Source organism: Tinamus guttatus, unplaced genomic scaffold (assembly GCF_059628265.1).
Source record: "Tinamus guttatus ecotype Peru unplaced genomic scaffold, ASM5962826v1 Tinamus_guttatus_pri_ptg000411l, whole genome shotgun sequence".
Classification (NCBI taxonomy): domain Eukaryota; kingdom Metazoa; phylum Chordata; class Aves; order Tinamiformes; family Tinamidae; genus Tinamus; species Tinamus guttatus.
Window position 1 is genome coordinate 280,219 of NW_028288945.1, and position 16,920 is coordinate 297,138.

Below are 16,920 nucleotides of genomic sequence, written 5' to 3' on the forward strand. Positions count from 1 at the left end.
AGGATAGCTTAGATTTCTCTACAGGTTCCCCCTTTGCCAAGATAGATTAATCTTTGCAATGGTCACAACTCCAGGATTCAACTTGTTTCAAGCTAGTTCAGACATTTTTATACCATGCCAATAACTACAGTTAATATACTGTTGATGCTGTGCAAAATGAGAAACTAGAAAATCATTATGTACAATTTGTACAACCTCCAAAAAAAACAAAATCAAAAAGTTGTCAATCATTAAATGGTGGAAATTAGCTTTAAGCTTGATAGCAACATCCTTTCACCAGCAGTTAATGATACCCATTACAAACCAGAATTAATTCCAATTTATCTGAATATTTATTTGTAGCTCAGTATACAAGCACTTATCTTTAGCTGTGCAATGACTTTAAAATGTGTCATCCTGATTTTATTTCTTTAGTGCGAAAATGTACTGGCCCTTCTCAACAATGACAGCAGAAAATGAAAGAGCAAAAAATGCAGAGAACAAAAGGAGGATGGAAGAATTATTCAAAAGATTAAAGTATAAAATGAAGAATCAAGGTAAGCTATGCAAAAATCTCTTTACAATAAAATAATCAAAATAATCTCATTCTTCCCTGACTGATAATGAAATGAGAATGTTTGTAAGTCTGGTATCTAAGTGCTTCCAGCAAAACCTCATTTCCTCAGAAAATAAAGCTTACAGGAACAGGATCATATAATTTTCATGCTCACTCTATTCATCTTAGACAATTTTTCCATCTTTGCTTAGTTTCAATCAACTTTGACAAGAAGCAGTTTTCTCACTAATCAACATCAAAAACAAAAACAAACAAAACCCCATAATGTTTAAAAAAGAGAACCCCAAAATAGTATTCAAGTAGTGTGATGCAATGTGAGTTTAAGTTACTTATGTTACCAGGGAAAAGTCAGTTGTTATGGTGAGACAATGCAAGAGATCTGACAGAATTCCTTAGGAAGCCAAATTTCCTCAGTTCTAGCTCATGGAAAAACTGGGCTTTTTTGAATAATTATATGATAAAAAAAAAGTGCTTTGCAGCAGCAGTGAATTAAGTAAACAAGTTTTTCCATGAGCTAGAACTAAGGAAATTTGGCTCAGTTTGGCTCAGAAAACCATTCTTACCACATCTGTTCCATGTCTTCTTTCCAGCAGAAGTCGGAAGATATTAGCTGTAATCTTGTTATCTTGGACACCTTGTCCAAGGCCACGATTGTCATCCTGCATAAGTCGGCGATCCATGATTACTTCTAACTGACCTGAAAAAAAAAACAATGTAAGGATTTCATGGGTAATAGGAATATGCTAAGCTTTATTAAACATAAGACCATGCCTTTCCCTAAAATAATAATTGCAAAGCATCCTACTTTCTGTCTTAAAGATGACAGAGTAATAGTGGATTACCACTGTTAGGTCAGATTATAAAAACAGCTAAAGTCTTCTGGTTTTGGTTGCTTATATCCTCCCAAAACTTTCAAATAACCTTCATCCTTTTATCCAGTCCTTTATCAAATTTTAGCTTCTATAAATTTAAATTTTGCATGAACATTACTGTTAAGTATTATTTATAACTGCAAGACTTGATGCATCAAGCATTGATGTGGAGAAGCAGCCAGAACAGTTTCAACTGTATGCACAGTCCTTCTGCACTCACCTGTACTTATCTTATGTTGTATGAAAGAGTGCACATCTAAAGCACAATCTTTCTCCATGTGATTTTTCAGGCTGGCATCAGACAGAAAAGAAAATAGGCAGTATGAAGAATAAATGTTAACGATCACTTATTTTTTGTTGATATCTTCATTTGTGTGAGAACTTTGCAGAAGACAAAAATAGAATAAGAAATTCTTAGAATAAACTGTAGCACTGCCTTTCTGGACTGCTTGGTAGAAACCTCCTGTAAATAAGTAGCATGTACAGCAGGTGCACACATAAGTTCCTCCAGTGCATGTAGAAAAATCATAGAATCATAGAATCCTTAAGGTTGGAAGGGGCCTTTAGAAATCATCTAGTCCAATCCCCCACTGTAGAACTGGGAGAAACTTCTGAAGTAGAGGAAGAGTCTGGTTGGAGGCCTTTGGCCAGTGGTGTCCCCCAGGGGTCAGTACTGGGCCTGGTGCTGTTCAACTTGTTCATCAATGACATGGACGAGGGCACAGAGGGCACCCTCAGCAAGTCTGCAGATGACACCAAACTGGGGGGAGTGGCTGACACTCCTGAGGGCTGCGCTGCCATTCAGAGAGACCTGGACAGGTTGGGGAGCTGGGCAGAGAGGAACCTCAGGAGGTTCAACAAGGACAAGTGCAGGGTCCTGCACCTGGGGAGGAATAACCCCAGGCACCAGGACAGGTTAGTGGTTGACCTGCTGGAAAGCAGCTCCGCAGAGAGGGATTTGGGAGTCCTGGTTGACAAGTTAACCATGAGTCAGCAATGTGCCCTTGTGGCCAAACAGGCCCATGGGATCCTGGCCTGCATCAGGAGGAGCGTTGCCAGCAGATCGAGGGAGGGGATCCTGCCCCTCTGCTCAGCTCTGGTGAGGCCGCACCTGGAGTACTGGGTGCAGGTCTGGGCTCCCCAGTACAAGAGGGATGTGGAGCTTCTAGAGAGGGTCCAACGTAGAACAACAAAAATGATTAAGGGACTGGAGCATCTATCGTATGAGGAAAGACTAAGCGAGCTGGGCCTGTTTAGCCTGGAGAAGATTGAGAGATCTGATCAACATGTGCAAGTATTTGAGGGGAGAATGATGGGACCAAATTCTTCTCTGTGGTGGCCAGTGACAGGATAAGGGGTAATGGATGCAAGTTGAAACACAGCATGTTCCACCTCCATGTGAAGAACAACTTCTTTCCTGTGAGGGTGACAGACCTCTGGACCAGGTTGCCCAGAGAGATTGTAGAGTCTCCTTCCCTGGAGATCTTCTACCCACCTGGCTGAGACCCTGAGCCACGTGCTCTAGGTGTCCCTGCTGGAGCAGGGGGGTTGGACTAGATGATCTCTAGAGGTCCCTGCCAACCTCAACCGTTCTGGGATTCTGCAATTCTGTGACCAGCATCTTGCATTAAAAAAACTATTATACATGAAACCCCACAAATAGGCAGAGAGTAGGAAAGAATGAAAAGTAGTAGCACATGTATTTTACAGTTTTTGAAGCTGATCTTGAAAATATTGATAACACACACTGAGAAATCCTATTCCATACTGCTGAGATCATCTAACAGCATGGAAGGTAACCAACTACTGTTAGCGAAAACATGTCTCGAATCAAGAATGACAGATAAAAAATAATTATCTCTTCCGATAAGCTTCACATAGTGGATTGTGGCTTGAAAAACAGATCAATCTGCTATCAAAGGCACCTGCCTAAATTATGACTTTTGACTTAGTTCTGTCAGAATCCTTATGAAATACTGAAAGATTTTCAGAAGAAGGGTTGCAAAGAGCATAGTTTTCAGCAGCCCCAGAACTTTCAGGTTCATTTTGGTTCTTTATTAAGAAGTCCTGTGTGACAAATACATTTCCCCATCTCCTTTATTTTTTTAAGGGGATATAGAGTAAATATTTGATGTTGCCAATCACCTCTTCAGCCTCATGTGACACAACAGCATTTGCCAAAGAGATATGGTATATATACAAACTCTTTCATATAACTGAGGTAGGGAAAAACACCTCCAATTCCCCTGACCAGACTGAAAATGTGCTCACAGAAAGCCAGTTTCTCCACCATATTTATCTAATTTATTAATTTATCTCTTTATTTTATATATAATATTTTTATTTATTTCAAGCATCATCAGCAATTTCTTTCCTGACTCAAAGACAGAAAGAGAAATCTATCTCTGTAGACTTATGCCATTCTGTGAGGCAGAGACTAGAATTGTTAAAGAACAAACACAGATACTATTACAGGGTAACTGAGCCTCTGCACCCTAATTGGGCTCCATTACCTAGAGTTAACTGGCATCTATAAATGTTAGGTCACACCAAGTTCATTCACAAGATTAGACTAAAGGGAATTTAATTTTGTTACATTTAACAAAACATGGGGAATTTTGTTTTAAGTCTCACTATAAGGCCACCTTGGAACAAAAGGTAACTATATTCTATTAAAGTATGGGTTGTATAACTCATGGAGTTAATCGAACCTAAAAATTAACATGCCTCTCCCTTGAGGGTGAATAAAGGTGCAAGCAAGCCACACTGGGTAGCTTTGCTTGGATGCATTTTTATCTCTAGTATGATTGACAGAGAACTCTTTCCTAAAACACACATTGCAGCATACATATATTGACTGAAACAGGGAATGGGATGATGTGGCATCAACCACTTGAAGACTTGGTATAGTTAGGGCAGCACAGGATGTAGCAATGCAGGTATTCTACATTCCCTTTGCCGCTGCTTACAGCTCTTTGTCAAAGAGTCATAAGAACTATATGATATTGCCCCCTATGACAAAATATGTCCTCAACTTCTTGAGGATATGCAGAGAGATCACTGCTGCTCTATAACACAAAGGATATAGATACCACAGAGGTAAACTCCTTTTAATACTCAGGCAGAATAATCCAACCAAACATACGATAGCTTTCCAAGGCATGCCTGTAGGTGAAGAAAAGTGGTAATATACCATGGAAGTAAACCCGTTCAAGATTTCCCTTGCCCCATAAATAACAGAATTCTTGGAATTCAGTGATACTAACTGAAATCCTTGTAACAACTTAAAACTGATCCACTCAGAAAGACAGGTTTGTATAGGATACAATTTAATGCTGGATGTATAAACAAGTAATTCCCAACTATAATGTTGTTTTAAATTACTTGAGTTTTTAGGTGTAATTTCCTGTATTCGGAAAAAAAATGACGTTTTCTTGTATTGGAATACCTGTAAGTTATGTTAGGCTTTGGCTCACGTGAACATAAAATCCTGGGTTTTTTTTGTTTGTTTCTTTTGCTTTTTGTACATAATATGCAAGGTTTTTTTATATATATAAAATGCAAGACTTGTAAAACAGTAGTATAGTCTCTCAGTTTGATAATGCAAATGCTCAGAAAGTAGCTATAGTTTTCTTAGCTGACTGGCCCAAGTCACAATGATACAAGTTTGAATACAACAGTAACTGAAAGTCTGGTGTTATCGAGGTTGTCTGGTAGCAGTTTGGTAAACAGAGAGAAAAACATTTGCATGTACTGCACGTGTAGTTATCACACCTGGGTCAATGATGTGTTGAAGATTGGTGAAGCTTATTCTTACTTGAGTGATTGGATATAAATTAAATTGTCTCAAGAGCTCTACCAACATCTGAAAAATTGTCAGGAAGACTCTACTCAAAAAAAAAAAGTCTAAAATTGCTATCATGTGTTCTTCTGAATTATGATGGGATATATTCTTCCAGTATTCTGAGCTTTGGGTAATTAATGCAGCTCAAACTAAGTCACAGAACATTCAGAGCTTTTGTCTGGCAAGTTCCTCTTCTTCTTCAATGATCTATAAGTAGTCAATTCACCAACATTTCCTCACTGATAAAGGCCAATGTCTTTATGAGGAGTCTCAGTATCATGACAAAGTCAAACAATAGGTCCCAGAAAAAGAAATGGTCATGACTCATAGGACAACAGGTGGGCTTTTGATGTGAAAACCTGAATTTCCCAGGAGAAACAGGTATGAAGTTGCCTTCCCTCCCTGAAGAGGTAGGATTACTACAGAGAATTTAAGGTTTTGAATAAAGATTTAGTCTTCTACTATTCAGGCACAATTTTCAATCTGCCTTCTTTTAATTCCAAGAATAAACAAACTAGAAAGACTCTTTGCCCTAAAATGAATCAGGTTTGGTAATACTATTATCAGTCCATGATTGTATTCATGCTTTGCCAGAGCAGACATCAAGAACATTTTCTGAAAAGAAACTGAGTTTTGGCATAGTTTCTGATGGGCTTTCTTAATTCTAAGCATTCAGTCAAGCTGCTTTTCAAATCCATGTAATTTAAAATTCACAGCATCCAACAACCTTAGACTTATATGTCTTAAATTATGCACTACATACCTTATTTTGTCTGCCACTTGCTAGCGTCATTTGATGTCATTTGATCAGTAGAATAGACAGTGAACAACTGACCCTCTCTGAGGGTGTGAGTCTGAGGAATATACTTCTCTGCTACAAGAGACAGGGCAGCATGTCTTTTTGGCATTCTTGATATCGACTAGAGTATTTCCTGTCAACATGTCATCAACTCTTTCGAAGAACTCCATTGATCTTATGAGACATGGTTCTACTTGGGTAGAACCCAGCGCAATATTTATCCTCTAGTTAATTCTGTTCTTTAAAACAGTGCTATTAGTTTGCTTGACAGTGATATAAGGCCATGCACTTTGGGGTTTCTAAGTCTACTCCACTCTACCTTAATAATCAAGAAAACTAAAAATAAACAAAATATATTATAAAACACAGACGCACACACACAATTAATATCATGTTATCTATACTCAGCTTTAGCCTATCAAAGCAGTACGTAAGATCACGAATCATTCAGTTTCGCTGTTTCATCTTTGAGTTCTACCAGAATTCTTGCATGCATACTACCAGGCTATGACAATTTATCATTCATTTTGTCTTCTTCAGAACCTCTTTCCAACTAATCTGCTGAGATAAATCTGACGTGAACAAATGCAAGCTTCTCCCTATTCTAAAATTTGCCAGAGGTAGAATTGTGTTTTTTTTTTTTTTTTTTAATATCAGGTGTTATTGTAAGCTGCAAATGAATTAAATATTTCAGATCATCATGAACGAGAGTACTTTATAATATCTATCATCTTAAACTTACCATTTTTCAAGCTTGTAACACCTAGAGACTGAGCTGAATGTAGTGTCAAACGAATGCCAACATCTTGGATATAAGCCATTGTAGTCATAGGATAGATATTTGCTTGAAGGGGCAATTTGCTCATCGTCAGTCTGGGTTGAATCTATATTATGAACATGAACTTCAATAAAATACATTCTTTTCATGCATTTAAATTTCAAAGATCTTTTCAGACATTTATCCCATGTGCTTTAGAAGCAATGATTGACAACTGGCACCAAAGTATTCATTCAGCTGTATTATTTAGCTTTTTGGAGATTTGTGGCTAAAACTACCACTTTGGAAATGGTAACTTCAATGTACCCCTAGATCAAAGAATACTTTTAAAGAACTGAAAGATTCATCAAGGGAATCTGCAAAAAAAAAGGAATCACTACAGTTGTACAATGACAGATTTTTTTTTTTGTACTCCAGACAGCAAGCTGTGAATATATTTAAAGTATTTTAATACCTTTAAGTAGAAAAGGAATTCCTTGATTTCTAATGCAAACTTTAAATGAATATGCTGGAGGAATTCTTGAACAATACATGACAAGCGAATAATCGTTTTAAAATTATTTCTATGTATAAATATTTGCTTTATGGTCTTTAGAAAAAATAGATAAGCAAAAATCATGCAAAAAAAATGGCAAAAATATAATCTTTTACTCAATAGCTATTGTTTTAAATGTACTTGCAATATTATTTGTAGTAACAGTACGAAAAAAAACCCCATTCTTACTTTCGTCCATGCTGCAGACTCAAAGTTAAGAAAAACAGTCGTAAATATTTCATCCTATACATTTCAAGTAAGATTAACTTACTACACTCCAAAAATAACATTTACTTCCTTATTTCTATCCGGGCAGAAAGTAGATGTCTTCTAAGTCTAGTTGTTCAGCCTTATACACACAATTAGAGTTCGACTACTCCAACAGACAAGACAGAGGGCAAAAATGCAGTTATACAAGCAATTGTATGATGGCTTGTCATAGCTTGTGGTATTGCAATTCTTATGTTTACTAAACTTGGTGAATTTCTTAGAATATCAAGAAAAAAAACCCACAAATTCCTTACAATTAGAAGTATTGAGACAGTTGAAAACTGAGACCCTATGCCATTATAATTAAGAGACGTGATAATTAGTAATTACCTGATATCCATTGAGATCAGTATAGAATCTATTTTGACTGTTTATGTCAGATGAAATTCTCATTGCAAGCTCACGATTATATTCTCCTCTAATATCCACAATATTGGAAACCTCAAGAGACTGTCCTTCCAAACCTAAAAATGAAGCATTTAAAAATCTCTCAATTTTTAAAAAACATGATATAGCAGTGCTATGTTATACTATACAATATAGCAGTGTTTCTAATTCAGGACTCACTAGACTATCATTATGAAACCTTCACTTAAGTAGAACAGCAACTGTATTGTAATAATTCAAAATATTCATGACAAGATCCAATGTGTGTTCTTACAAATCAGTAGGAAATGCTACATCACTTTTAAATATGATCTTTAGCATTAGCTATTACCCTGGATTTGCCTCTTGGCATTCACTACTCCGCTTATGCTATAGCTTTTGCTTTTCACAGACAACAGGGAAGTTACTTGCCTATTACCCAGTAACTGTTCTTAGCAAGCAGCAAACTGGCAGCTGTTACAACTGAAAAAGAGAGAATCTACACACCGATATCAGCATGACCAGGAAATAAATACAGTCTAATGGGACTAACAGCTGTCAAAAAAAAAAGTACCAAACAGTACAAAGAAATTAGAATTCTATTTACACTACTGAAATTATACTATACTTGCCCACAGACTGTAAAAAAGATGACAGAAGTTGAGCGATTGAGAAGGGCTTAACAACTGTCTTAGTCTTTTAATATGTAAAGACAGTTTTTAAAGGGTTAGATATGAAGGACTTAATATTTACAACAGCTCAATGTATCTTAGCAAACAACAGTCAAAAGACATGCTCGTGACAATTTGGGCTCCTGAACACTACAATCATATCTGCATAGACAGAAAATAATTGCATAATAATCTGAGATATCTAAGCATACAAGACAACCTCTTGTTTGTCTTTCTTTTCTCAAGCCAAAAAAAGTTTGTTTGTTTGTTTTCTAGGTTTGTTACCATAGTCCGTATTTCCATCTTTCTTCCTCTATATTAAATTACCTCTTTAAATAGTTGTATTTTTTTAAAAAAGCCTAGCACTGAGAATGGAATAAAGCTGATATTTCATTTCTGCATTTGCCTTTTTTTGGTCAAAAACATACCACCTACTGCAGTATTATCTTTAATATAATACAAACTCATGACACTATCATGAGAACTGTAATACCTTCTTCCTAATCAAGAATGTTACTAATAAAAAATCCTGAAAAATCACATTCCCACACTGCACTTGTACGCTACAAGTACCTAATGCAATCCATGAATACCAACACCGGTATTCATTAATACATTAAATTTTTAATATGTATTAATTACATATTATTATGTAAAATAAGTTAACTAAACATTACAAATCAATATATTAATACAGCTATTTTTACTACAATAACCTGAAAGATATGCAAAATCTGTAAGTTGTGAAAAGCCACGTTTTCCTTTTTTAATTCTCTGTATCCACCTGTAGTCATCGAGCTTAAACTTCGATAGTTAGTACTTACTAAATTACTTCTTTCTTACTTAACAGTTACCTCCTGAGCACAGAATTTTCTTTTTAGTGTGTTTCTTTTTTTTGCAAAGAAACTATCACAGTGGGAACCTATAATACCAACTAAAACTCTCAGATGTTATTATGATTGTCAATTTATTTTGATGCACAGATCTCATACAACTACACACATAAGTTGGTTAATTTTAATGTAAGCTATCTTTTGGCATCACAAGAGATTTTCTAGAAGCACTGAAAACAGTGAGAAAAAAAAACATAATTTGCTCATGCAGCAAATTTTATATTACCTTTTATTTCTGTTGCTGAGCCAGATTTCTGTTTTTTTGAATTTACTCATTGTCAGGATAGCTTATTTTAACACCTAAAAATGTAAATGCTGCAAAGATTTCCAGGTATTTAATGTTATGTTTTCATATAAATATATTATAATGAATTTGTGTGTAAAAGTGTGTGTATACACACACACCCCACGTTCAAATTCTTCTTGCCATTCAGTTTGACAGCATGTTGCAATAGCTTTCTTAAGACCACCTTTACCCTGTCAAATTGTTAACAATCCTGAAACTTTAAACAAGGGAACAGTAAAGTGTTTGCCTGCAGCTTTAGGTTTTGCATTGCTTTTTTGCTATGTAAAATACGGACAGGCTTGTGATTTTACTACCCTTGAAGTCCTGAATGAAAAGCATGTTAAACTGTATTTTTTCCACACCTTTTAAAAAACATGAATACTACCTTCAGCATTACTAGCATGTTAAAATGTTAACATTTACCGCTACTACATCACTAACATGACTAGTACAAGAAGTGTTCAAGACCGCAGTGATGAAAAATAAACAATGAGAATCTTCTTACCCTGGATTTTATAGAGTCGCATGGTATGAGTCACATGAGGGAAAAAACACACAACTTCTGAGAAAATCCTTCCATGAGTGACTCTTACAGTAGGTGGGTCTGTAAAAATATAGGGCTACAAAATGAAAAGAGGAAGTTAGAACAAGATTTAAAAGCTCTGTACAATACCAGTCTCAATAAATGAAAGCAGTTATTAAATATTAGTCATTTTATTTTTTAAAAAAACATATAACAATGTAACTATGCTACTCCATTTACGTCTAGCATAAAAAACAGGAATTCAAGAATTATTGCTCCTAATACAAAATTCAGAAATTCCACAATTAAAAAAAATCTCACTTTCATTTTAGCTAAAATTATCATAAACATTATTACCCACATCAGATATTTTATGAGGATTAATGAATACAAGACCTGTAGATACATGCTGTAATGTATAATTATTGCAAACATCTGAAGTCAGTTTCAACCTTGTGAGCAAGATTATAGTCAAGTAACACAGGTTCATAACATTTAACAGATGGTTTAACTATCTACTTTGTTTGTGAACAGCTTAGTGTACCAGTGGTGTATACTCTATGTGGAAAACTGCCTCTCTACTGTCTTGTGGATCAGTTTGTGAACTTTCGTAAAGTAAAGCTTTAAAAGAGAAAGCTTTAAAGGGAAGCTTTTTTCAGCAAAAGCAACTTCTGTTGATGAACACTCTGGAATGTAGGGCTACATGAGGGAACAGGTAAGAACCAACAGGAGGGAAATTGGCTCCTTACTAACATGTCCCAAAATCCCCATCTATAGTTAAAAAAAAAAAAAAAAAAAAAAGAAAAAGAAAAACCAACCACTACTTATGATCAAATCTACAAAACAACAACAAAAAAGTTTTCATAAGCACACTCACAGTAGTCTCAGCTGAGTAAATTTTCGTTTTTTTTTTTTTTTTTTTAAACAACCAATTCCAAGCATTCTGTATGCACTATACAGAAATACATGGATGAACACAAATATAAAAATTGGATAAATGTATAAGCGTATATAAAGCAAAGCAAAACAAAACAAAATATACGCATCCCCCACCCCCAAAAGCAAAACTATTGTAAGGCTAGAGTATGAATTTAAGACTTCATTAAAAAAAACAAACAAAAATACTAAAAAACCTGTCACTTGTAGTGATTTATGGATGATGTTCTTAAAAAGGGGGCTGCCATTTTCCTATGAGCAGCACAATCACAATGACAAAGATTGCCCTTTCTCCTTACTAGTGAAGAGCTCTTGGAGCATATCCAGGACCGACAAAATGGAAAGATGCTTGATGAGCAAGACAAATGCAAAATGTTGTGCGCCGAATAACAAAACCCCAAATTATCTGGTCTTAAAAGCCAATTACCTGGATAAAAAGTCAAAACTATTTATTATATGTAAATATATACCTATACCTATATCTGTATCTATCTATCTATCTATATATAACAAAAATAGCTGGACGAATTCTGTGCTTCATCACTTGTTACCGTAAAGTACAGTGGTGACATTGACAACACATCAAAATATGCTGTCCCAAGACAAGTAGAAAGCCAAAAGAGACACGTTTAGCAGCTCTCAAATTCCAGGATATTACTACATAAAATGTGCTTGCGGTCCACCATTTTCCAAGCCATGGAGGTATGCAAATCAATTCTCCAAACTGAGACAAAGATATCATACTTACCATTCTGAAATACAGGGAAAGAGGAGGGGAGAGCAAAAGAGAGGAATGAAGTGTCATTTTGCAGAACTGAAGAAATTTTTTGCAATAATTAGATTCCATAAGCACATGCACTGAAAAAAAAAAACCGTGCGAGTTTCTCATTAAGACACTGAAGGCAGGAAAAGAGCACAAACAAGGAAGTGGAGTTACAAAATCCTGTGCTGCCTTTGGTTTTCAGGACTGGACAAGTTTTCTGATACAAAGAATAAAGATATTAGGCACGCCCTGTGTCCTCAAGGAGGCTTCTGCATCCTCATTACCAGGGTAACAGGAGAAATAAAGCAACATTTTGGTGCTTAGAGAATAGGCAATCCTCTTAACTCTCATTTAGTCCCTAAAAGAGAGGCTCTTTTCCAGTATGAAGGATTCTATGATTACTCAAATTCAGAATAAAAATATCTGGATCTCATATCCAGTGGTAATATCAAGGCCCTATTTCACAAGTAATTAAAATGAATAGTTGCTGTGAAATCTGATTCCCTTAAGCTCCACTGGAATCAGATTGACTGTACCAAAATTCAGTTACTTTCATAGCAGGCTTTAAGACTAGAAATAAGTATTTTCAGAAATTGAATAACAGAATTATGAAACACAGCATCCAGAATCTGTTTTTCAGTATTCACTCACATTTAAGAAAAATAAGACCATATGTCCTTGGAATTAAAAAAAAAAAAAAAAAGTCAAGCTGGAAATGTTAAGGGAAGTTACTGGGAACAAAATAGTATTCCATAGCTCCCTAGGGTATCTTGAAACACTTGAATTGGCACCAATTGGAGCGCTGAGGCGCCAAGAAGCAGAAGTGATTGCAGACATGCCTGCTCTTAAAGATTTACTGGCTTGCATGGAAGCTGCCACGACATAGTGCGGCCTAAAGGCATGAAGTATGGCCAGTAAGAAGCCTTTCCCCTTTCAGTCAACTGAAGCATTACTACCATCCTGGTGTGGCCTAGAAATTTTTGGCAGTGCAGTATACTGTTGGGGTGGAAGCCAAATGAATTCCTATGAACTGTACTTCAGAAGTCTGTTTTAAACAAAGAATTAGAGACACTTTTCAAGATAACTTGCCTCTCAATAGCAGAGTTTGGCACAGTTTGAGATTAGGCCAGGGTTTGGTAAAGACCAAATGCTATGGCCTCTATAGATCTGTGTTTTGAGAATTGCATGGCAGAAGAGAGGGTATCCACTCTAATACATTTTTATCCAGAAACAAATGTGGGCCAGATCTTTAGATGGTAGGTGTGATGCTTGAAGGAGTATCAAAGAAATAAGAACCACTCCAAAGACAGTTGATTCCTCAATACTGTGAACATCCACCAGGTTATGGCATCTATGTGCTTGTCTTATGCTTTTATCAGGAATGCAAAGTCATAGGGACCACCTAAAGAAAAGAACTTATGCTTCAGTGAAGGTCTTCTGAAGTAAAAAATGGAAGATTGATACAATGGGATACTCTAAATGTGTCAAACATTTTGGACAGCGGAACATTCAATTTTGCAAATAAAAACAGAGAAAAGATAATATTATCTTTTGGGGATTTTTTTTTTTTTCTTGCAAGCCAAGCGGTGAGATAATTTGGTTACAAGTTCTCCTGACCAAAAGGGATGACATGACAATATGTCCATTAGATTAAAAAAAACAAACGAACAAACAAACAACAAAACAAACAAAAAAAACCTCCACACACATAGGGTTTCTCATGAAAAATGTTTCTTAAAGCTAGGAGCAGCAGTTGCGGCTATACAGGCCAGGGATCATACTAGGACCACCTGTGACCATGGACCTGGGAAAAATCACTTGCATAAGATGTCCTGCGGGATAAAAAGAAATCTCTGTTAAAACTGCTAATAAACAAGTACCCACAGTAGTTAGCATTTACATCCATACATGCAGAGATACCATCACCTAAAAGAGAACCACGACTTCTCAGTGTGGGTTTAATGAGAATAAAATTCATTTAGATTCTGAAAAACTGTTTTGTTAAAGCAAGAGAAAGAACCAGTACACTGATCTCACAGAAAAGCATCATTTGACTCCTTGGAAATAACTGCATTGTCCTATCTCCTGCTGACACAGAACATGGCTAATACGTAGGTCTTTACGTACTGAATAATCTTAAAAAAAAAAACACCAACATTGAACTGTTCTGAAATCTAGCCTGCTTATGGAGTACTGAAGTCTCTACCCATGTCTAACGGATTTACAGAGTTGGTTGTCTCACAAAAGCAAAGAAGATCCAAACAGGTTTTCCATAATATTCAGGATGCATTGATTAGTATTTGTTGTGAGGCATACTAAGAAGGCCCACATCATCTAGTCAGCTAAGTTAGCACAGATGCTTTCTAAATTAAAATACTGCCCAAGGTTTCTCTTGCAGCTTTCTTTTAGTCCAGAAGTAGAAAATGAAGACATGGGAGAAGCACAACCATTCCTCCAGAACTACAGCACAGAGCCTCTGCTCTGTGTCACTGTCCCGAATTTTACACTGGTGTTACTGACCTGAACATCTGAACACTGAACAACTTCAGCATTTGAGGTAGCATAAACAGTGTCATTCATCAGAGAGTCTGAACTCTCTGCCACAACCCCAACACTGTCCTCACTAGTGGCTGTCTCGCTGCACCACAACAATGTTGGTCCATTGTTATCATACACCTGATACCATGAAATGGAGTTAATCCACTAGGAACATTTACTTTCTCACCAGCCACTTTCCTCACTGGTGTACCTGTTCAGCTGTGTGAGCTGAGGCTCAGAGGCTAACAAAGACTGACAGAATGCAAGTGAGTCCCTTGATTGAAGTACAAAGGCCAGATGTACCTGCTGGCTGCCATATGGAAAACCATGTGTGTGACACCAGTTGAACCATACATTTGTGACTGCATCTGCCTTTATTTATTTGGCAATACTAATCAGGTATGATTCTGTTTTCAAAGTTGACACTATGTGAGTTGCTACAGATATACGTATTGAGTGAATGGAATCTTGTGTTTACTAATGCATAATTAATTGATATTATACAACAACCATTGTGGATTTCATACAGCAGACAAGCCAGGAAAATTAGACCAAAATATCAAGTTCAGAGTAAATAAATATGCCATTAAGTAAAAGGAAAAAAACACTAGGATATAAACTGAAAATCTCAAAATGCTTGTTTACTCTAAGACAGTACATGATGGTACATAAGAATGAGGTGCTTTCTGCAGCTACTTTGTGGCTCAGCCTTTCGCAAGCATATCCATAAACTGGAGACAGTAACAGTGAACGAAAGTTTCTAAGATCCAAATGATAAAAATACAACTCTGAAAGAAGATTTTTTTAGTTTTCTTTGCACACCTCCATTCTACTAGGTTCACTGAAGAATGAGACCAATCTTCCGATAATGCAAAGAAATTTTAGAGCAAATACATTCTATATTGCCTTAAGTTTTTTTTCTAGAGCAGCAAACAATGTTATTGGTACTGTTATTATTGTCCCTTCTATGTTAATACTATGTGAATAATTATCATTAATCCAGTAATCTGCTACAAGCAAACTGTCTGTGGCAGTTTACCACTTCCTAGCAAGGATGCATCTTTTGCAGCACTCCAGATTGACTTTAGATAAACTTTAAAATTGATTAATCCAGAGGATCTCCTGGAAGATTCACTCAAGTACATTCTAGCATATGGATCATCATCCACAGAACAGCTGTCTCCTGGAGACTGAACTTGCCATAGATAACCAAATTTTCTGAAGTGACATCGTTTTTAATGATGGTCTGCAAACCTAAAAAGTTACAGCATAAAATTCCCCAAAACTATCTGAAGACCCTAGGAGCAGAAAGTACTACAGTAAAGCAGATTTTTATACTAGATGAAAAATAATGATTCCTGAATACTACAGAACTTAAGATTCTTGGTTAAGAAATCAAGATTTATTGAGTAACAAGGGAAAGAAAGTATGCAAAGAAATTGCCTACCAAACATAATTCTTTCCATGTTTAGCAGAGATACAAGGGATGATAGAGGATAAAAGAAAAAGGGATGAGGGAAGAGGAGGGGGAAATCCCTGCCTGCACCCTATCCTACTGCCATTCCATTTTTGTTAAGGACTTAGAAAGCATAGTTAACGAATCTCACACTAAGAACTATGAACCTAAGAACTAAACGAAGAATCTAAGACGAAAACTAATAACCTAAGAAAACTAACTAAATGGTAAGACTAAAAAAAAAAAAAAAAAACAAAAGAAAAGAATGATTTCTTTTCCCTAAAGAAAGAAATCATTAGTTGAATGTGTTTTAAAACTACTAGAGAATTACACTGTTATTCCCAGTGGGATACTTTAATATATGCTATTAAAATGCAACCCAAATGAGCCTTATAGTAAATTAATGAGGCAGAATTTTTAAAATTATTGTGATTTCATTCTGTATGTTACGAAATCTAAACATACTGCCCTTAAAAGCTTAACATTAACTGAAAGTGTACTTCTAATTTTTCCATATTATGTTTTACAGTTTTACAAGTTCACTATACATCTTACTACAATGATGCTATGAGGCTTGTACTTATGTGATACATTTTTTTTTCTTTAAATCAAAAGCATTTTTCCTGTATGGATAAAGATTTTTTCATATGTAGATTTTTGTAAAACAAATAATTCAAAACTATAGCGAAACCTCTTAAATCTACTGATTTTTGCTTTCCTAAGCAGAATATTTAAAGATTTATCTAAAATAAAATTTCCAATAAACTTTCAATATCTAGCTGAGGAAAGGTGGTGAGGGTGGGCAGCAGGAGGGGATAGTGGAACAGGAGGGAG

The 16,920-nt window shown here is 35.9% G+C and overlaps 1 protein-coding gene across 1 annotated transcript in view; it reads right to left on the bottom strand.

Moving 5' to 3' along the window:
* The window catches only part of MAN2A1 (mannosidase alpha class 2A member 1), a 115,433-nt gene that overhangs the window by 21,457 nt on the left and 77,056 nt on the right, over positions 1–16,920 (bottom strand). Inside the window, exons 16-19 of the mRNA XM_088531371.1 lie at positions 10,376–10,490; positions 7,985–8,118; positions 6,814–6,955; positions 1,120–1,253 (exon numbers count right to left, since the gene is read on the bottom strand). Of these exons, the coding sequence (XP_088387497.1) occupies positions 1,120–1,253; positions 6,814–6,955; positions 7,985–8,118; positions 10,376–10,490 (525 nt within the window). The remainder of the gene's footprint in view (positions 1–1,119; positions 1,254–6,813; positions 6,956–7,984; positions 8,119–10,375; positions 10,491–16,920) is intronic.